Source organism: Panicum virgatum, chromosome 1N (genome assembly GCF_016808335.1).
Source record: "Panicum virgatum strain AP13 chromosome 1N, P.virgatum_v5, whole genome shotgun sequence".
Lineage (NCBI taxonomy): Eukaryota > Viridiplantae > Streptophyta > Magnoliopsida > Poales > Poaceae > Panicum > Panicum virgatum.
Window position 1 is genome coordinate 52,966,664 of NC_053145.1, and position 18,765 is coordinate 52,985,428.

The 18,765-nt window shown below is 40.2% G+C and overlaps 2 protein-coding genes and 1 non-coding gene across 6 annotated transcripts; 1 reads left to right on the top strand and 2 right to left on the bottom strand.

Moving 5' to 3' along the window:
- Positions 1 to 665: 665 nt before the first annotated feature.
- TRNAP-UGG lies at positions 666 to 737 on the top strand. The gene has a single exon. It is a non-coding gene; the product is annotated as a tRNA-Pro (tRNA).
- A 404-nt stretch (positions 738 to 1,141) lies between these two features.
- On the bottom strand, positions 1,142 to 1,879 carry LOC120653661 (wiskott-Aldrich syndrome protein homolog). The gene has a single exon (XM_039931356.1). The coding sequence runs from the start codon at positions 1,877 to 1,879 to the stop codon at positions 1,142 to 1,144; it is 738 nt and encodes a 245-aa protein (XP_039787290.1).
- A 902-nt stretch (positions 1,880 to 2,781) lies between these two features.
- Positions 2,782 to 11,088, bottom strand: LOC120656609 (protein SHORTAGE IN CHIASMATA 1 homolog). Of its 4 annotated transcripts, XM_039934765.1 has the most exons (11): positions 10,741 to 11,088; positions 10,487 to 10,570; positions 10,315 to 10,389; positions 10,176 to 10,232; positions 9,998 to 10,090; positions 8,077 to 9,468; positions 7,511 to 7,914; positions 6,465 to 6,672; positions 5,191 to 5,928; positions 3,467 to 5,023; positions 2,782 to 3,261 (listed from the first exon to the last, which is right to left on the bottom strand). In XM_039934765.1, the coding sequence occupies exons 1-11, from the start codon at positions 11,035 to 11,037 to the stop codon at positions 3,145 to 3,147; spliced, it is 5,022 nt and encodes a 1,673-aa protein (XP_039790699.1). In that variant the 5' UTR covers positions 11,038 to 11,088; the 3' UTR covers positions 2,782 to 3,144. The 4 variants fall into 4 exon arrangements, with proteins under 4 accessions (XP_039790699.1, XP_039790697.1, XP_039790700.1 ...); XM_039934763.1 differs by having other exon boundaries at positions 7,511 to 9,468; XM_039934766.1 differs by having other exon boundaries at positions 2,959 to 3,261; positions 7,511 to 9,468; positions 10,487 to 10,588; positions 10,741 to 10,858.
- Positions 11,089 to 18,765: the final 7,677 nt, after the last annotated feature.

The window sequence follows — 18,765 nt, forward strand, 5'->3', positions numbered from 1 at the left end:
ATTGGTAGTAGAGAGAGGATATATTTTAAATATAAAATATGAGTAATTTGTTGGAGATACCTTTAGCAGTCTACACTACTCAACTGGTTCTTCTAGCCTGATCATTTTTGCAAAAGCTACTTCTAGATCCGTAGCGTTCGTGGCCACGTCCGTATAGGTCGAAGACACGTCCGCGGGGCCCAACAGAGAAAGCGACGGCGAAATCGGGGTCGTGGAACGACCAACACCGGGCAGCCGGCGACCGGGAAGGTTGTTGAAACTTGTGAACAGGGCGGCACACCCTGTCTGCTGCGCCCTCTGCAAGCCAAGACCAAAGAGGAAGCCGTTAGCCGTCGCCCCGCCGTGCTTATCTGAAATTGATGGCGATTGACGCGGTAAGTTAGAATCGCCTGCCCCTGCCCGGGCCTCGAGCGTTCTGGAGCTGGCGCCACCTGCTTGTAGCTCAGTAACTGCGTGAGATTTGCATGCAGGTTGACGGTGACGCGTTGTCCTGGGATCTGAGGAGCGTCCCGCTGGCAGTAGTCCGCCGTCGCCGTCGGCGCATCATGCCCCGGTGTGCTCCTATCTAACTTTGCGGCGCCTCGTACTTCCTCATGCAGCTGATTGTTTTCAGAAAGACCGGGACGCACTTCTAATTATGTAAGTTAACAATAATTCAAAACAAAGGGCATTTGGTCTAGTGGTATGATTCTCGCTTTGGGTGCGAGAGGTCCCGAGTTCGATTCTCGGAATGCCCCACTTTTTACGGTTTACGGATGATTTTTGCACATCTTCCGTTTTGGGCCAATGAGTGCCCCACATTGACATGCAAAATACGATATCATCTGCTTTCTTCTATTGCAAAATAAATTGATGGATTGCTGCAAAAAAAATCCGACCCGGCAGGCACGAAAATAAAGGATTATAAAATCTGAAGAATAAATTGAATTTTATTCTTTTCTTCGTGTCATGTGAAGTTCACTAATTGACACGCAAAATATCATCTATATCTTTTAAAAAAGAATTTCTATTTTGCAGGATAGGACATCCAAGTGACCATACGCACAAAAGGTCCTAGCCCTACTGTGCTAGCCTAGTCTACAGAGTTGTATCTGACTTCTCATCGCATAGAGCTGGACTGAAGAAACTGGGGCACCCTCCTCTACTTTGATTCGCTATCGTTGGCGCCAACGGAAGTGCTGCTTGGCTCGTTCACCTGCTCCGGGGCGCCGCTGGTCGCACCGCCCGGCTGCGCCGTCGTCTGCGATTCGCCGGCATCTCCGTCTACCGCCATGCTGCCCTCGTCTTCTTGCACGTCACTCTTGGCGGCCACGGGGGGCGCCGCCGCTGCCGCGACCGCGCCCTGGCCGGCGCTCCCCGCCGTCGTCTTGTTGGGAGGAGCCGCCGCCGCGCGCGGGCCGTACGGGAACGAACGTGGCGGGCCCTGGCGCGGCCGCTTCGGGAACGGGCCGGGGCCTCCGTGGAATTGGAACGGGCGCGGGCCGGCGAACCGCCGATGCGGGCGCTGCTGGAAGCGGGTGCTGGCGGGCCGCGGTGCGACCACTGGCTGGCGGTGCTGCTGCTGCGGCGGGCCGCGGCTTTGGTGGAAGCGGGCCGCGGGCAGGCCTTGCTGCTGGAACGGGATCGGGGCCGGCGGGCGGTTCTCCAGCACGTCCGGAGGCAGGTCGCCTCTGTCCACGAGGTACTCCGCGGCGAGGCGGCCGGCCGCCATCAGAACAGCTTCCCTCTGTTGCAGCGTCATCTGCCGCTGCTCGGGCGGCCGCGGCGGCGGGCGGTAGGGCTGCTGGCCTCCCGCCTGGCGGAAGCCGCCGCCATTGCCGTTGCCGTATCCGCCGAACGGGGCGCTTGCACGCGGGTAGTAGTAGCCTCCAGGCCTCATCGGCCTTATTAGCTAGATCGTCGACGAGCGTATAATAAAACAAATAAATAAATTTCAGATGAGACGGGCCGGGAGACGAAGCGTGACACGATCGAACTTGACGCGATGGTGCTGCTGCTGCCGAGTTTTTAAAGGGCGCGGAACAACGAGCCCGCGTCGGATTTGGGCTGATGGTGTCCTGTCGTGGGCAGCGTAGACGGGCAAAGTCCGACTACGAGCAAGAGGTGTCGAATTGATTCCGGAGATTGTAAGGCAATGGAAACCGTCCTCGTCCCGACCCCGTTTGGATCCATAACGAAGCTATACCCTAAAGTTTACTCTATTAGGTGATCCAAAAAATGGACTAAAACGTAGATTAAAGTTCAGTTCTACTCCAACTACAGTTTAGTACGTTAATAATCCTTAAAACCCACCTAATTTGAACTAAACCAACATCCGAACTGCAAAAGGACCAAACTACATCTCACTATGCGCATGTAGACACATCAGCAATGTATCCCAAAGGTAAAAAGGGTTTTTCCTATATAAGTGTCCCACCTAAAGTTTAGTCCATGAATCCAAACAGATATGGACTAAAATTTAGTCCTATGTGCAGGACCTAAGCAATGTGGCCTAGCATCTGTAAATTTTGAGTTATTCGTTTAATTACCAAAAAATGGAGGCAGAAAATCAAACCTCCCGGGGTGTTTGTGCCGTCTCGTAAAGAAAATAGCCCAAAGGCCCATCGGCCAACATTTGACGTACCGAAGTATATCGAATCAAGCTGCAGGCTCCTGTGCTATGATTCTGAGAACTTTTCAATCTCTGGTGTGATGGCATGCAGTTAAACAGTGGGATAATAAAGCAGATTCGAGGATACACAGGGTAGGCGACATGCCATATCCCCAGAATTCAGGAAAAAGTAGCGGCCAACTAATGCAAATATGTTTTAGCAAGATTACCGAAGTGAAAAATCGTATCAATGTCATGAACGAGCCTATGGGCCGATAGTGGCAGAACAATATCATAGGCTCAAACGGACAGGAGCCTTGGGCCAAGGATGCAACATTCAATCATTCCCAGGAGTGCTAAAAATAATATCAAGCATGAACGGATGATGGAGTGACAAATGTACGCAATCCATCTCCTGCGAGGTTCATGATGGTTCAAGTTCTGGCTGAGACACAGTTCAGATTATGTTTGCCAATTTAAAACATAGAACTTACAGCCACCGTTTCTTCCAAACGACGTGCCTTTGTGCCCAGAACGTTACCGGACTCGATAATTTACATACCTTCTTCCCGGTATCTTTTCCGGAAACCACAACCAACACCAGGGCTGCTTTGATGTCTCCAGACCAGCTTGCTTTGTTTCTCCTTTCCGTACGTTGCAAATGAAAGTTTCTGCAAAAAAATATCCAGAGTAACTTAGTTGCATCCTAAAACTAGCATATACAGAAAAAAACAACAGTATATGCAGTGTGTGTATTCATACGTTTACAGAAGGTAAAATTGGATCCCTAAATTTTTCTTACATAAAATTTTTCAATCTGGTAAGAAATGAAATTAGTACTATATAATTTAGATGTATTGTAGACACCAAACGTACCTGTCTCGCTCGCTTGTCAAGAGGAGTCCATGTAGGCTCGATGGACGGCACTATGGTCTTTTCATGATTTATACTTGGCTGTGCCTTGAAATCCATTCTTATGCTATGGCTCTGTGCTTTAGTTACTCCTCTGCCTTTCCCATGCCTTTGAGCCCCATTTGTAGGGCTCTGATTCCTCACAGGAGTGTTTATATTTCTTCGATGTCTGAAAGATTCAGTATTTGAAGGGTTCTGGTCCCTCAAAGGAGTGTCTGTATTTCTTTGATAACTGAAAGATTCAATAGGAGGAGCACTCAGAATTCTATATGAGCTCTCTCTCATTCTTGAATTTGACATTGCTGATGAAGCATTGCATCTAGATCGCTCTTGGCGTGCTATTCTATTTTCATTCATTTGCCTTAGATAATCCATTTCCCAACCTGAGCCTTGTGAAGCTCCATAATAACCGAAATCCTGTTTCAGAAAAGAAAGAGAACTTGCTGGACTCTGCATTGTTTCCTGTCTTGATTCCTGATACCTGCTGGCTAGATCATTTCTGCGAGAGCTTGTGGCGATATCCCCATCCAAATGACCTGTCCATGTTTGATTTGTACCGCACCAAACATCCCAGTCACAAGGGTCGCTATTGATCTCTAGTGCTGATGGAAATGTTGGATGGCTGGAAGCTCTGCAGAATGATGATCTGCTGGTGGGAAAGGAACTTCTGATTGGCTGCTTAGCTCCCGATTCGGCATGCCCAGAGAAATTGCATGTGTCCACCATACTGCTAGTCCTTTCATTGTATGGTCTGAAATTTGGAGACAACTCGGTGATGAAGTCATCATCTATCATCTGATTCCTAGCAACTGTGTCCACGCCATGTTTTCTTGGCTTATAAGAGACACCTTTCCTCCCCATATTCAAATTTTGATCAACAATAAAGACTTCTGGGAGCTCAGGCATTGTATCCTCTATGTGAGAGAATTTCCTTAACATAGGTGGTGGCAACACCTTGTCATGTTCATAATCACCACACAATTGATCACGAGGATTAGGGCAGGCAGGATCGTTGATTGCTACTGAAAAGTCCACAACACGCTTTTTCTTTTTTCTTGTGGACTGTAATAATGCACTACTGATATCTGAATCTACAGAAGAGCATTCAGTCATTACGGACCTTGATTCACCTAACTCACCAAATTTGCACAAAGCACTGAAGAGATGGATGTTCTGTGGTGGCAAACAATACTTTTCAACAGCCTGAGTGCGTTGCTCATGTGACCATCCGAGGAAATCCACAAGACTACCAGAAGAAAGTATCATATGTGCAGACAGAGGCATAATTGAAGGGAATGCTGTGAGAAATGATTCGGCCAAACTTTCTGATTCAGGTATATCTGGAGGAGCTTGATTTTTCCTAACAACATTCCTGGTGCAATTGAGAATGATTTGATCTGTTGATTTGGGCGTTTGTGAGAAAAATAGCTGCAAATTCATGTCCAAGCTAGCAGCTGAAGCATATAGAGAATCAGATGCCTCCATTACAGAAGAAAGGAAGCGGTTTTCAACCTCGAAGACCTGCAAAAGTGGAATATACAAATCGTTCTGTTACAATATACCAAAAATAGCACAAAAGAATAAGACAAACAAGTGTAACATATGTGCATTCATAAGCTCTCAATGGCGTGGCATGCCAACTCTATTTATGGAAAATCAAGTTCTCCAACAGGAATGAAACCTATTACCATTATGCAGCCACTGAAACAGAAGCTAATCGGCATCAGAATGTTGGCACAAATGTCTTGTATAAAATTTGTTATAGTGGATGTGTCCGCTGATATTGTTAATTCGCTGGACCCAAAGGTTCTGGTATCATACCATAGTACACAAACTGCAGCGCCAAGTATTAGGTCCACAGGCAGATCAACATCTCGCTCTACAACCTGCATTCCTTCTTTCTCCAAAGCTAGTATCTGCTGATAAGATGATCTTCGAGAGAACAGCATATGCTTTCCATGATTTACAGTATTTACAACAATCACTACCTCTGGGGCAGACAATGTTCCTAACTTGGTGCTGTCAGTTTTCACACTGAGAGGGAAGTCACTAGCTGACGCTGATTGGTTGTCTTGGGGTTTTTTTAGCACATTGGCAGATACAGAAGAAGTGGAGCTACTCTTCTCAACTGCAGGCACAATTTTTTGTGAATTGACAAAGGTTATTTGGTTCAAGGTATTGAGCTGTTCAGCTGCAGGCAGAAAGTTATGTGAATCAACAATATTCTTTTCATCCAAAATTCCCTGATTCTGTAGTTGACCATCCACAGGGATTTTTTTTGATGGATCAGCAGCGAGGTGATTGCTCAGCTTTTCCTGCAGATGTTCCTGTTGGTTTGTTGTTGGTACAAAGTTTAATGAATCAACGATACGCATTTTGTTCATCTTTTCCTGCAAGTCTTTCTGAAGTGTATGCACAACAGCATCCTGCAAATAATCATGAAAGGAAAACTTAGGCTCTTCGGTGTTAACAAAAACATTTGCTGCCCCATTAGTCATTTGAGACCTTCAGTGTGGAGTGTGGACCCTCAAAATCCATACCACTTTCATTATCCAACACGTAAAATCCATGCTCATCAAAACTAGACATCATGGATACAAAGTTTTATGAGTAAGTTGATAATATAGTTATTTGCATTTTTCCATTACACATATGAACACATTTTGGTGAGTGACACATAGAAATGAAAAAGGGAAAAAAGGGACACATTTTTACCTCCATCTTTGGTGTAGGAATTTATGGAACACCTAGAGAGAAAAGAGATACTCTAAGCTTTATATGTAATCAATAAGTTTTATAAAGAAAATTAACTTGAATGGATAATAGATGTACCAACAATTAAAAGAACCAGGCCCACATTTCAATGCATGTGCGCTCATAAAGCAGAAGGCAAGTTATGAACAGAAGGACCAAAATAGATATAAAGATTGAATTAGTTCGACTGGAAAAGAGTGATTGATACCAATGTGGATTTCAGATCCTTGTCTGTGTGATTGTCTTCGACAAGAGCAACTGGAAAGTCTTCATCATTGAGTGTGACATACAGGAAATGCAGTGGTGGCAAATCATCTAATTTGGGAGACAGTGATAACAAGGTAGATGATTTATTTGGACCTCCATATTCCAGTATCATGCTAAACTCACTGAAAGGGAATGAAGCTGGAATGTTCCTTCAGGATGGAAAAGAAATGAGTGACCTATAATATTTTTTTCTTGAATGCGAGCGATATGATATGTGAGAACAGAAAAACTAATAAAATTATAAAGCACACAAAAAAACTGTCTACAGAAAGTGATAAGAAACTTTTTGGATGACCTATATGAGATTTCTAAGATGTTACACTATGCACTATCTGCATATGCTCCAAAATTTTCAAAGTGCTAAAGTGTTTTATGATTTCATTAATTATCAAAAGAATAAAAGGTCAGGTGGTAATAAATGAAACTAGACTGGCAAACAAGCAGAAAAGGTTGATCAATTCATACCTTCCATACAGTTAAAAATTATGTGAAACATTCACCTAGTTTTAAATTATAACCATGTGTAGTAGATTCTTAGTGTCGTAATAGACTGAATTATTTATAACATTTTTATATCAAAAAAAGAACTAGGAACTGAACATGTGTACTGTAATGCTGAAACGAGAACTGATTGCATCTTACCATAAATTACATATTCTTTGGACAAATTTCTAGTTTATACAAAAGTTGGAGAAATAAATTCACCAGTTATAATCAATTAATCATATCACTCATGATCCTACCAAAACTAGGCCTTTAGGATCCTTCAATCCAAAGCATATTTTTATACATCTTTTATTACATATGAATAGCGGCATACCATGCTTAAGAGTATAAATATGAAAAGTTATCATGAAGATTAAATGGCTAACTGCAAGAACCAAATAATATGTTTTTATACTTTTGTAGTAACAAAACTGAAGAGACAAGGAAAAAGCGCTGATAATTGGCTTAAATGCGACCTAATTCCAATCCATATGGACTTACTTGTTATCTAGCAGAATGCAGTCTGATTTCCATAATTCTTCTAGCATCCAAGTTTTAGAGTTTGTCTTGACCACTGGATCTGAGTAAGTTGCAGAAGGGTATGTTCCAACCTCAACAGATGTCATCTTCATAGCAGTTAGCTTTCGACCCAATGGCAACCAGAATGTTCTATCAGAAACTATAAGAATCTTTTGGCCGATCTGAGTATTAGATTTAAGGATTGTCTCAATGTCAGACAATGATGGATGAGACTCAAACAATTGCTTCTCAGCTTTCAAACGTGCTTCACCAATGCAGCATTGAATATTTCTTAACCCCTCAGGAATACTTTCAAAGATTGCAGTCAAATTGCCTATATACAGATAGGCAGCATGCAGACCAAAGAAGCAAAGGTAATATGCAACCTGCTTCAATGCATACAGTACAATAAGCTCCATTTTATCTTCATTTTTACAGTGATTGTACAAACCTTCTGAACTTTCTCCAGTTATCAGTTCAAGAAGTTTTTGCTTTGAAATGTTTAAACCTTGCCCATCTGAGAAAGAATGTCTGAAATATGTACTTACTTGCAAAGCAGATGAATAATTTACATGGATGTCTTTGATAAGGCCTCGGATAAGATCTGAGAGCCTGACAGGATGAATTTCTATGAGTTTGTCAACTTTTGGTCTGGTTGAAAAGGGAATTGCTTGTTGTTTTGAAGGGGGGATGTCTGAAGTAAAAGCATTCTCATTATTCCTTACTTTATTGGTTCCATTCTTGACATTCAAGTAGTAGTTTAGTTCATTGGATTGTGACATTGACTCAAGCAAGGACGATTCCTTTTCTGAAGGTCTCTCCATATGGCTATGACCTGTAACATCACTTTCTTGTTTATACTTCTGAGCTGCTTCCAACTTAGCTGAAGGATCATGAGATATAGGTTCAGGAACATATATCTCATTCTGCTTGTCCTCATGTTGAAGCATTGCACTTTTCTTAAAATCCTCCAGAAAATCAATGCCAAAAGCTGGTGTCTGCTGACAACTAATTTGCAGCTCAGAACTTAAACTGCAAGGTTTTACCTCCTCAACCATGCTCGCATGAGTAGAGCAGCTCTCCCGGCTGCATGGCCCTTCCGATAGAAGATGCCAATCCAAATAAATTCCATCTGCTGCAGATAGAGGAAGTGGTTTCAGGGAGCATAGTACTTCTTCTATAGGGGGGAACATAGATCTCACTGCTTTATCATCATTTAAAATAGGAGTAGGTAGTGATTTGAATGTATCATCAACTAAAGCCAACTCAGAGCTAACCACCGATTCATAGAAACGCCTTGCTTGATCAAAGTCATCTTTGAATATTTCATCAGACGTATTCATCTCAGCCTTCTCTGACTGAACAAGCATCTTGAAGGCATCATCAGAAGGAAAGTCGGTTATCTCTGGTTCCTCGAAGAGCATGAAGCAAGGCAAATCTGAACAGGTGCCATCAGGTTTGAGAGGGTAGAATGCTGACTTTTTCTCGAGTAATATATTATCATTGATCCTCACAAGATCCATTTCTGCTACATCCTTTGCTGTAATTGGTTTATCTGCTTGATACTCCACATGTGGGGCATCTTCGCAAACAAAGGCCAACATGTCCATATCACGTGATCTCAAGAACTCAGTTGAGTCAAATGATGGAAGATGAACTTGTGCTCCATCATTTAAGTTTTCAGCAATATTAAGAAAAATATTGGATATCACTGGCTTTGCTGGGCACTCATCAAGCTCCCAAGAATTCCTACTGATCTCCAATTGAGGTACTATTAAGCCATGCTCTAGACCCGCGATTTCCAAGCAGTATCCATCTCTTGCATAAGGACAGTCCTCATCATCATCGTGTTTTACAGGGATTTTTTCTACTTGATAAATTGACTCTGCAACTTCAGCTGGATATGTTATTGTTGTCTCAGTGTCAATATCAATGAAATCCTGTGAGAAATCAGAAGGAAGTTCAGAGTCCATGAGAAAGAGAAACTGAAAAATTATATAGTATAAGAATGCAATACTTTTCACAATCACGAGGCATCAGATCAGCAAATGGACATCCTAATCATCAGGTGTTTACTCTTGAAACCACAAACACAGAACTGAAGAAACCTTGTGTTATATTATCGTGCATACATGATGCATCATGGGTATAGTATAAAAATAGGTGACCATCAACTTTTATTGAAAAAAGTAGACCTTAATTATTCCCATTTAACATATATGTGCCAAGAACTTATGGGTCTAAGGCTCTAGGCACAATACTTCATCCCTCTCACAGAACCAAACTGCAGCTCCAAACATAAAAGTAGATTAGTGATCCTAAATTCCTAATTAAGATGTGACATCCCAAGAGCTTGTGGATCTAAGCACAATATTTTCATTCATTTCTCACAACTAAATTGTACCTCCAGACACAAATGTGGAACACAGAGTAAATATCTTAAAATTTAGATGGGATGATGCAGAGTACCAGATGGATTTTCACATCTGGGACACCAAATGAAAACATGACACCACCATCTGGGTCTTCATCATCAAACGATGCAATTTTTCTCTGCAAAACCTTTAATACCACGAAACAACAGAGTTTGAGCTAGAGCAGGAAACTGCATGACAGTATAGGAAATACCACTTAAAATACATCTTACCGGTAGGACATCGACCTCTACAACCTCAAACCTGAGCTCCTTCAACAGCTCCCGTTCCTAACACAATATTATGCAAAAATTACATAAATCTCCTATGAAACAATCACATCATAAAAGAACAAGCAGAAACTTCGATCACCTTCTTAAGTGCGAAGGGCTCCAAACTGGATCCTTCTTCCTTCTCACCCTTGTCGCGGCTCATTTCGTCCAATCCCTTGAACAAACACACACAACTTTCAGAAATGCTCCACGAGGGAGGGTGGGCGCAGAGCCCAAAAATTTACGGAGTGCAAACATACAGCTTCACTTGCCTTGGGGATTTTGAAAGCAGCAGGATCCGTCGAGCTATAACCCTTGCCATACACACCCCTACCGTGGAGATAATCATCCAAGCCCTACGGAAAACCCCAGGGCTGTAGTGATTCACAAATGTCACAAAATTCCACACATGGAAGCACGGCATTGATCAAAACCACACAAATCACCAGTTCATCACCAATTTGGGCTGCCGTCGCTAAACCCACACAACAAGAGTAAGAGAACCCCAAACGCGCGGCGGGCTCACCTCGTCGGCGGCGGAGATATCCGGTACAGGTAGGGGATGCGGGACGACGGAGGCAAGGAACTCGGAGAGCGCGGAAGCGACGGGGAGAGAGTCGAGATCATCCCCACTGACGCTCGCGACGGGGAGGAAATCGGCGGGGAATGGGAGCGGGTCGGGGAGGTGAGGCTCGGGAGGAGTCGAGACGGGGATGTAAGGGAAGGGTAAGGACGCTAGGGCTAGGGCTCGGTCGGAGGAGGCGGCCGCGGCCGCCGACGGCGACGGCGCGACGAAGTCGTCGGAGAGGAAGCGGGTCCGCATGGCGTGCCGCGGGGAAGGGAGGAGGTAGGGAGCGGTGGCAATGGGAATGGTCCGTTGACGCTTTTGGAGCAAAAGCGACAGGCTGTCCGCACTTCAGACTTCAGAGTTCAGAGGAGGGACGGTGAATTCGAAGCTTCGAAATTCAAAATTCGAATTCGAACACGCCGTTGAGGAACTCGCGTCATGGGCCGACTGCCTTCTCATTTTGAGGAAAGGCCGACTGCTTGTAGAAAAATTAAATTGGGCTGATAAAGACATGTACAAAATAAATAGTCTTTGCGGGCCCAGCCCACGAGACATAGGCTGGACGGTCTCGGATTTACCGTTCGATCTAAAAGGCGACTGTTCTACATAATCCGAAACCTATCCGGTCGAAACATTCCTTGTTGAGTTATTTATATAAAAATACACGGTAAGTCTATAGTCTAGAAATGTTTGAAGCAATAAAAGCAAGCGGTAATATATACAGTCTTTACCTGTAGAGCCGCGCCGGAATATTTACCTATTTAATGTATGTGTGGAGAAAATAAGGAAAAAGGGAAAAGTAGGGGAATAAGAAAAAAATGAAAGAAAGGATAGAGATTAGGTTCGAATTTGAACTTGAAATGTTGCTGAATCATGTCGGGGAAATATAAAAAGTTCTATTTGTTTTATGATGTGAGAAAGAATAGAATTAAAGAAAATGAAACATAACAGGCTTGGAGCTTCTCCTAAAACAACTTATAGGGACTAATTTAACAATTTATAGGAACGCATATTGCTTGAGATACTTTCAGAACTATTGGGGCTTGGAGATACTTTCAGAACTATTTGTTTTATTCAAGCATCCATTTTGTTAACTTGCTTTGAGTGCTTGATGTGATCGACTATTGACCTGGAAGTGGCTGAAACTGACAACCCATTGACATGCCAAACAACGATGCCATTTTCCTCTTTCATCATTGAAAGTCATTAAAAAATCATAAATTGAATTTGTGCTGTTCCCCTTGTTCTGCAAGCTGTATAAAGCAATGACTTGTTAAATGTAACCATATAATTCATGCATACGCCAGATAATACCGTTCTAAATGTAAATAATCGCAGGACTGAAAACAACTTAGTAATTACTTTATATAAAATCTATGAGGACTGAAAGATAAAATCTATTAGTCATAAATTTATATTTAGACAAAAAGAGACAAAACAAAAAAGATTAAGATATATCAGCCATGATTTATTTTGCAGAACTGTATTTTATAGTCACCAACATGATTTGGTAGGTGATTAAAAATACATACCAAGTTGGGAAATAAAGCATCAGGTAATCAGAAAGAACTACATTCATATCTTCAACTTCATCAGCAGGCGGTAGCAAGCTGCATAAAGGAAAAACAGAGTTTGAGAACATGCATCCAAAACAGATTCTTAGCCACCCCCGCAAAACTTCGTTAGCATCAAGGAATACAAAAAAAAGTAATAGCTTTAGAAAAAGCTTAACAAAATGATGTTTGTAACTATAATTAACTCCGATAATGTATTGCCTAAAATGAAACTAATCTAAATTTTCGTTAGTAGTCAACCTCATATAACAAGTGGCAAATAAGCAATGCGAACAAGTATTATGTTAAGAGAATACAACATACCAATTGTTCACCCAGTTATGCAACATTTCTACATGGGCTTCTAAATCAAACGGCTTGTACAAAGCATCCTTGTCTTGATCAAGAAGAGGTTTAACCTTGCCATCGAAAACAACTCGTGCCTCCACAAACTGCTTTTTCCCAATGAGATATGAGATCTGTGCTTGGTAAAGGGTGCAAAACAGACCCGGGTGGGGATAGAACTTCTCGCCTTGAACACCGATCAAGAACTCAGCAAGACAAGTCTCCAGCCTATCCCAATCATGATTGACAGCAAAACAATTGGGAAGCAGTCACACTGAAAACATAAAAGTATGTCTGCCCAAGTCCATTGAGTTAAGAACAATAAGTTATTTCACACTGTTAGCTTTGCTAATTATTCTACAGGAAGAACAAATGGCTCACAATATGGAACACGGCTGCATGACTGCATGGCAAAGACGAAGATGAAAATGCAATTACCATAACATAATATAACCACAAGTTCTTGTAATACTAGCAAGAAGGCAACAAAATCAATTCCAACTAAAATACTTCATTAGGGGCAGCAGGCTGAATTATGTAAACTCAAAAAAAACATATTGTATTGAAAATGTGTAGCGAAATCTTATTGGAATGATAATAATTCATCTATCCAGCCACAGCCAAAACTATGAACAAATCATTCATTTTTTTCTGAAATTTGAGGAATATCTTCTATATTTAGAATGCATCTTCACAATCTTATATCTTTGACTATGTTCTCAGTTCCTCGAACCAATTATAAAGTCATCATTCATTAGCAACAGTAAAGAAATATACAACGACAATAAGCATAAGTTCACAATAATTTATTGGTGTTCATTATTAAAACTTGCACAAACACTAGATAGTATAGTAGTAGTACTACAATACTACAATACAGAACTAGTAGTCAGCTATCCACAAGTAATTAATTTCTAGCTACATGCTAGTATCATTCAAGCTCAAGCAAATTTATGCCCTTCGTGCATAACTTCATACGTGTTGTGTACTTACCTGGGAGGGGGCCCTTGGTTCCTGGGGCCAGGGCGGCCGCCCCTCTTGCCCCCCTTAGGACCGGCCCTGTCACCATGTCTCCTTGATCATCTCATCGTCTCCGATTCGACAAGAAAAATGAAGGGGAAACGGAGCAGAAAAAAAAATGTCTTCTCTCTTCTCAGATTCCTCCCTCACATTCGTTTTGATGGGCGTCCTACATGCAGAGGCCGTTGGATTGAAAACGAACCGTGCTGAGCCTTATCAAAAACACACAAAAAAATGTGCTGAGAAGGGCGGGGTGTTGGGAGGAGGACTAAAGTCCAATCACAACGGATCTTCACACTAACTAAGAGTATTAAATATAGAATAATTATAAAACCAATTGTATAAATGGAGGAGAGACGAATCTATTAAGCATAATTAATCTAATATTAACACATATATATTAGCACAATATAGTCAAATTATGGACTAATTATGTTTAAAATGGATTCGTCCCGTGAATTATCCTCCATTTATGCATTTGATTTTATAATTGGTATATATTTAATACTTCTAATTCGTGTCTAAACATCCGATGTGATTGAGAATTAGAGTTCAGACCCCTTGTTAAACCGATAACCCTGCGGTAATATGAATTTATATTTTTTTTCATAGAAAAATACGCATGAGTTAAATCTAATTCAGCACTCCCTCAGTTCCAGAATATAGCTATGTTTAGATTTTTCCATAGTCCAACTTTTAAACTTTGAGCAACAATATCTCGAAACTAAAAAATTTAAATAGAAAAGGTTATATATTATAATAGTTAGTTTCAAGATAAATCTACTAACATAATTTTTATACTGTTATTCATTATCGTTATTTTACTACTTGTAGTTAAAGTTAATATAACTAGCAAGGTGGCCCGCGCTAATAGCACGGGTAGCTAGTTTTTTATTTAATTCTTTAAAAATATTTACATTGACAGAAGAGATGTATTTTGTAATTTATTTACCTCTCATTTGCTCTTGTTCAATATTATACTACTTGCAGCTTTCTATGCATAGGAGTTCATATCAATCATCACTTTTTATGTTGCTTTATTCTATATTATAGTTGCATATTTTAGTACTTAAACCTGCAAAATCTAAATTTGAGGATTGAATTCAATTTTGGATCACCTTGAATACGGAGCAAATTGTACATAATTGTATTCATATAAAGTTTTTTATAATTATGAAATATATTTATATGTATTTGATAGTTATGTTTGCCAACAATCTGTAACTTAGATGTTGGAGTTCGATTTGTATCTTACAATATTTTGATTAATATTTAGCGAAAATATATCTAGTGTAGTTGTTAGAGCACTTAGGTAGCATCTAGCAGATCTAGACCTGACTCATCATCGGAGCGAAATAAAAATGATCATGGATTAGACAAAAAAGTTATGTTAAAAAATAAGTTGAGGCCTCCTGCTGGCTTTGGTAAATAAATGTTATGCAAAACTTATATATATGCGTGCTATGTTAATGCATATATGTTTTAAATTTTTTATTTAGCCGAACCTATTATTATTATTCCCACTTTGGTTACTGCACAATTTATTTGTTTTTAGCCCATATGACTGCATATATTGGTCTACTTTAGAGTTTTGTCATCTCGGTGATAGATAGTTCCATATATATCTTTGTTGTTATTTCTAACTCTTTTCTTTATTTTTCATTTTCTCTAGCAATTTTTATTGATTTCTCTGTCTTCTATTTTGTTCCTCGGTATATTTGAAATCGATTAGTGTGTATCGCATCCGATGCATCTAATGGAGAAGTTTCCTGTTTAGTATTGTGCCTCAGGGTTTTTTTTCCTGAGCGAAGAGGAGCATCGACAACGTACATTTGTTTGAATCATTTGATTTTATACTGTAGGCAATCGACTTTGAGATAGATTAGCAGGGCTTCAGGCCTGTATCTGTGGCTAAAATAATTTCAGTTGTGGCTTCTTTGATGGAGCAGATTTTTTATGGATATAGAGCTGTTTTGAAAACCGTTCGGTAGAACCGCTTCTTCTATTTTTTTCATGAATATATGAAAGATGTCAAATGTCCAACATGACATGGCTATAATTTAATATTTTTCTCATTCTAATGATATTATTTATAGATTAAACCAATAAATTCACTTTTGTCCTTTTCTTTTGCCCTCATTTTCTCATTTTTCTTGCCTTCTTTTTCTATTCTCCTTTTTCTACTTTCCTTACCCGTTCAATCTTGGTGCTTCTTTATCTTTTTCTCTTCTCTTTCTCTATACTTCTTTAGAGGCATCGATCACATTTGTGTTCCATGCCTAGTGTGTACTTCCATGCCTAGTGTGTACTTATAGAAGATTAGATGGGGATAATAATGTTAATAATTATCTATGCTATTTGATTCCTCACATGACTAACTCCCTGATTTTTCCCATGCATCTATTTAGATTGAGCTAATAATAGTCACATTTATTTGTAGGTTTCGGTGCTTTACCCTTTATCCCAGTGATTATTACTTGTATGGAACTATTTATATGCCCATAGAATCATAATTCTTTGTTGACCACCATCAGATTAGTTTGTATAACTAAAGTTGTTCAAGAATATGCAATATTTTTGATGATAATTCTTGTTTGGAGAAAGCATTGGTTCTTTAGCGGATATTTCTCTCACATTAATTCGTCTGCGTATTCATTGGCCCACACTTACAATCATAAGGTGCCAATGGTCTTGCAATAGATTGCAATATGTGAAACTCTGCGCATCATCATTATTTTTTCGTCCCTATCTTGACGTTTGGTTGCTCCAGAAGAAATGGATTGATTGAGTTCGGCAATGATTTTGAGTAGAATCCAGTGTGCTTCATGCAGCTGCATGTACTGCAGGACGTTCTTGAGACTCAAAAAGTTGTGATTCAGAATCTCGGGCAAAGACTATGGTCGCGTCGTAGTGCAGGGCGTTCCAAAGATTTTTCAAAGCAATTATCTCTTTCAATAGTACCAATACAATACAACTATGATCCTGTTGTCACGCTTATGCTGCTGCCATTTTTTTTTGCATCTTTAAGGAAGGTTAATGCGAGACACAGATGGTAACGTGAGTTTTTATGCCATGCGGACCCTGTATTTAACTTTAATTGGATACAGACACTTTTTGGTAGTTTAAAATATTGCATCTCATTAAATTGGACATGGACTCTTTTGTCCAATTTAGATCGTTAGATCTTCATTAAATCGAATGGTGTAAATCCTATACACAAATACTATTTAGATCTTCGTTAATTTGGAGTATTTATTAACTTTATTTGCCATGAAACTCAAACTTGGATTTTTATTATTACATTTGATACTATTTATTTAGCTATTTTTCTTCTTAATATGATTCATAATCACTACACATATCAACAATAAATTTTTTATTCTAGTTCTTGCATTTATCTATTTATTAATCATATTTGATGCCAATTTTTTTATACTTTTAATTTTTAATTTAGCTATTTGGCTAATAATAATTTTTTTGTCGTGTGCCAATGCTAATTTTTTTAATTTTATAATTCCGAATTTGCCTATTTAGTAATTGTATTCAACATGGACTCTTTGGTTAAGTCCTAATTTTCTTATTTTTTAATTCCAAATTAAGCTTTATTTACTGATCGTATTTGGTATGGACTCTTTGTCATGTCCTTTTTTAAAATTTTTAAATTCGAAATTAGCTATTTATTAATCGTATTTGACATCTCATCGCGTTTCTTTACTCCATCATCATCACGAAATCGTCCGTCCATCCATCTTCGACATCCCTTCACGTCGGGAGTGCCACGACACCGGGGGCACATCGCGTTGGAGGCTCCCTCTGCCAGTCTGTTGCCTGCGACCACAGTGCTGCTAGCTACCGGTACTTGCTAGGAATTCAAATCAACATTATCTCTTTGCAAAGAGGTATTAACAGTCCAGATTAATTCTAAAACATATGTTTTTCCATCAAGCCCACGTATTACCCATGCCCCCTCTTCTTCAATCGTACAGAACGCATAATCTGTTTGCAAAACTTTTAACAGGTACTAACAATATGACATGCTAAAAAATTAGTCAACTGACAACAGTTGGGCAGTCATAGAATAACGTAGGAATTTCTAGACCCTCTCGACGAACGTGGTGGCTTGTTTTAACACTCCCTTAATAATATAATAGAATTTATACTTTTAATTTTAAATTTAGCTATTCAGCTAATATTAATTTTTATCTAGTGGTAATGCTATTTTTTTAATTTGATAATTCAGAATTTTCCTAGTAATTGTATTCAACATGGACTCTTTGATTAAGCCTAATTTCCTTATTTTTTAATTCCGAATTAAACTATTTACTAATAGTATTCAGCATAGTCCCTTTGCCATGTCTTAATTTTCCTTAATTTTTTAAATCCGAAATTAGCTATTTATTAATCGTATTTATATGAACTCTTGAGTTAGTTTGAACCGTTAGATCTTCATAAAATCCAACGGTGCAAATTCTTCTCTTTTTTAGATTAATGTGGGAATTTCTAGACCCTCTCGGCGAACATGGTGACTTTTTTTAACACTCCTTTAATAATATAATAGATAATTTTGAAAAAAAATCTAAACGTAGCTATATTAGGGAATACAAATTACCGGATGGCATAAGAATCGTGATTAGAAGGCCGGTTGGTCGAGCCTATGTCCTATGATGAAGCCGCTGGTGGAGCTGTAAAAACTCTAGCAGCAGACGTTAACTCCACCGCGTTCGGCAGGCTGGAGTTGGAGGCTGGAGCTGGAGTGGTGTGAGAGAAAAACACTGTTACCTGACTGGTGGTTGGAGGCTGGAGCTGGAGTGGTGTGAGAAGAAATTACTATGAGGCTGGAGCCCTACCCAACAGCCGAACACGGTGAGTCAGCAGCAGGCACGCCATGCGAGGATAAAAAAAGGTCCCTAAAAAAAATTCTCGACTTTGATTTATTGATTCAGTCTGACCGCTTCCATGTCCTGGGAACCCGCGGCGCCCGCCTGAGAGACCCTCCCTACGCAGCACACGTGGGCGCGGCCTCCTGAGTGATCGACGGGCACGCAACGTTCTCCAGCAACTCCCG

Bases quoted from the DNA above. Each gene is read 5' to 3' on its own strand.
- LOC120653661 (XM_039931356.1), bottom strand. From the start codon at position 1,879: ATGAGGCCTGGAGGCTACTACTACCCGCGTGCAAGCGCCCCGTTCGGC.
- LOC120656609 (XM_039934763.1), bottom strand. From the start codon at position 11,037: ATGCGGACCCGCTTCCTCTCCGACGACTTCGTCGCGCCGTCGCCGTCG. The intron at 10,571-10,740 runs GTGAGCCCGCCG...GGTTTTCCGTAG, and splicing joins ATATCTCCGCCGCCGACGAG to GGCTTGGATGATTATCTCCA. The intron at 9,469-9,997 runs GTACTCTGCATC...GATTTCTCACAG, and splicing joins CAGATGTGAAAATCCATCTG to GATTTCATTGATATTGACAC.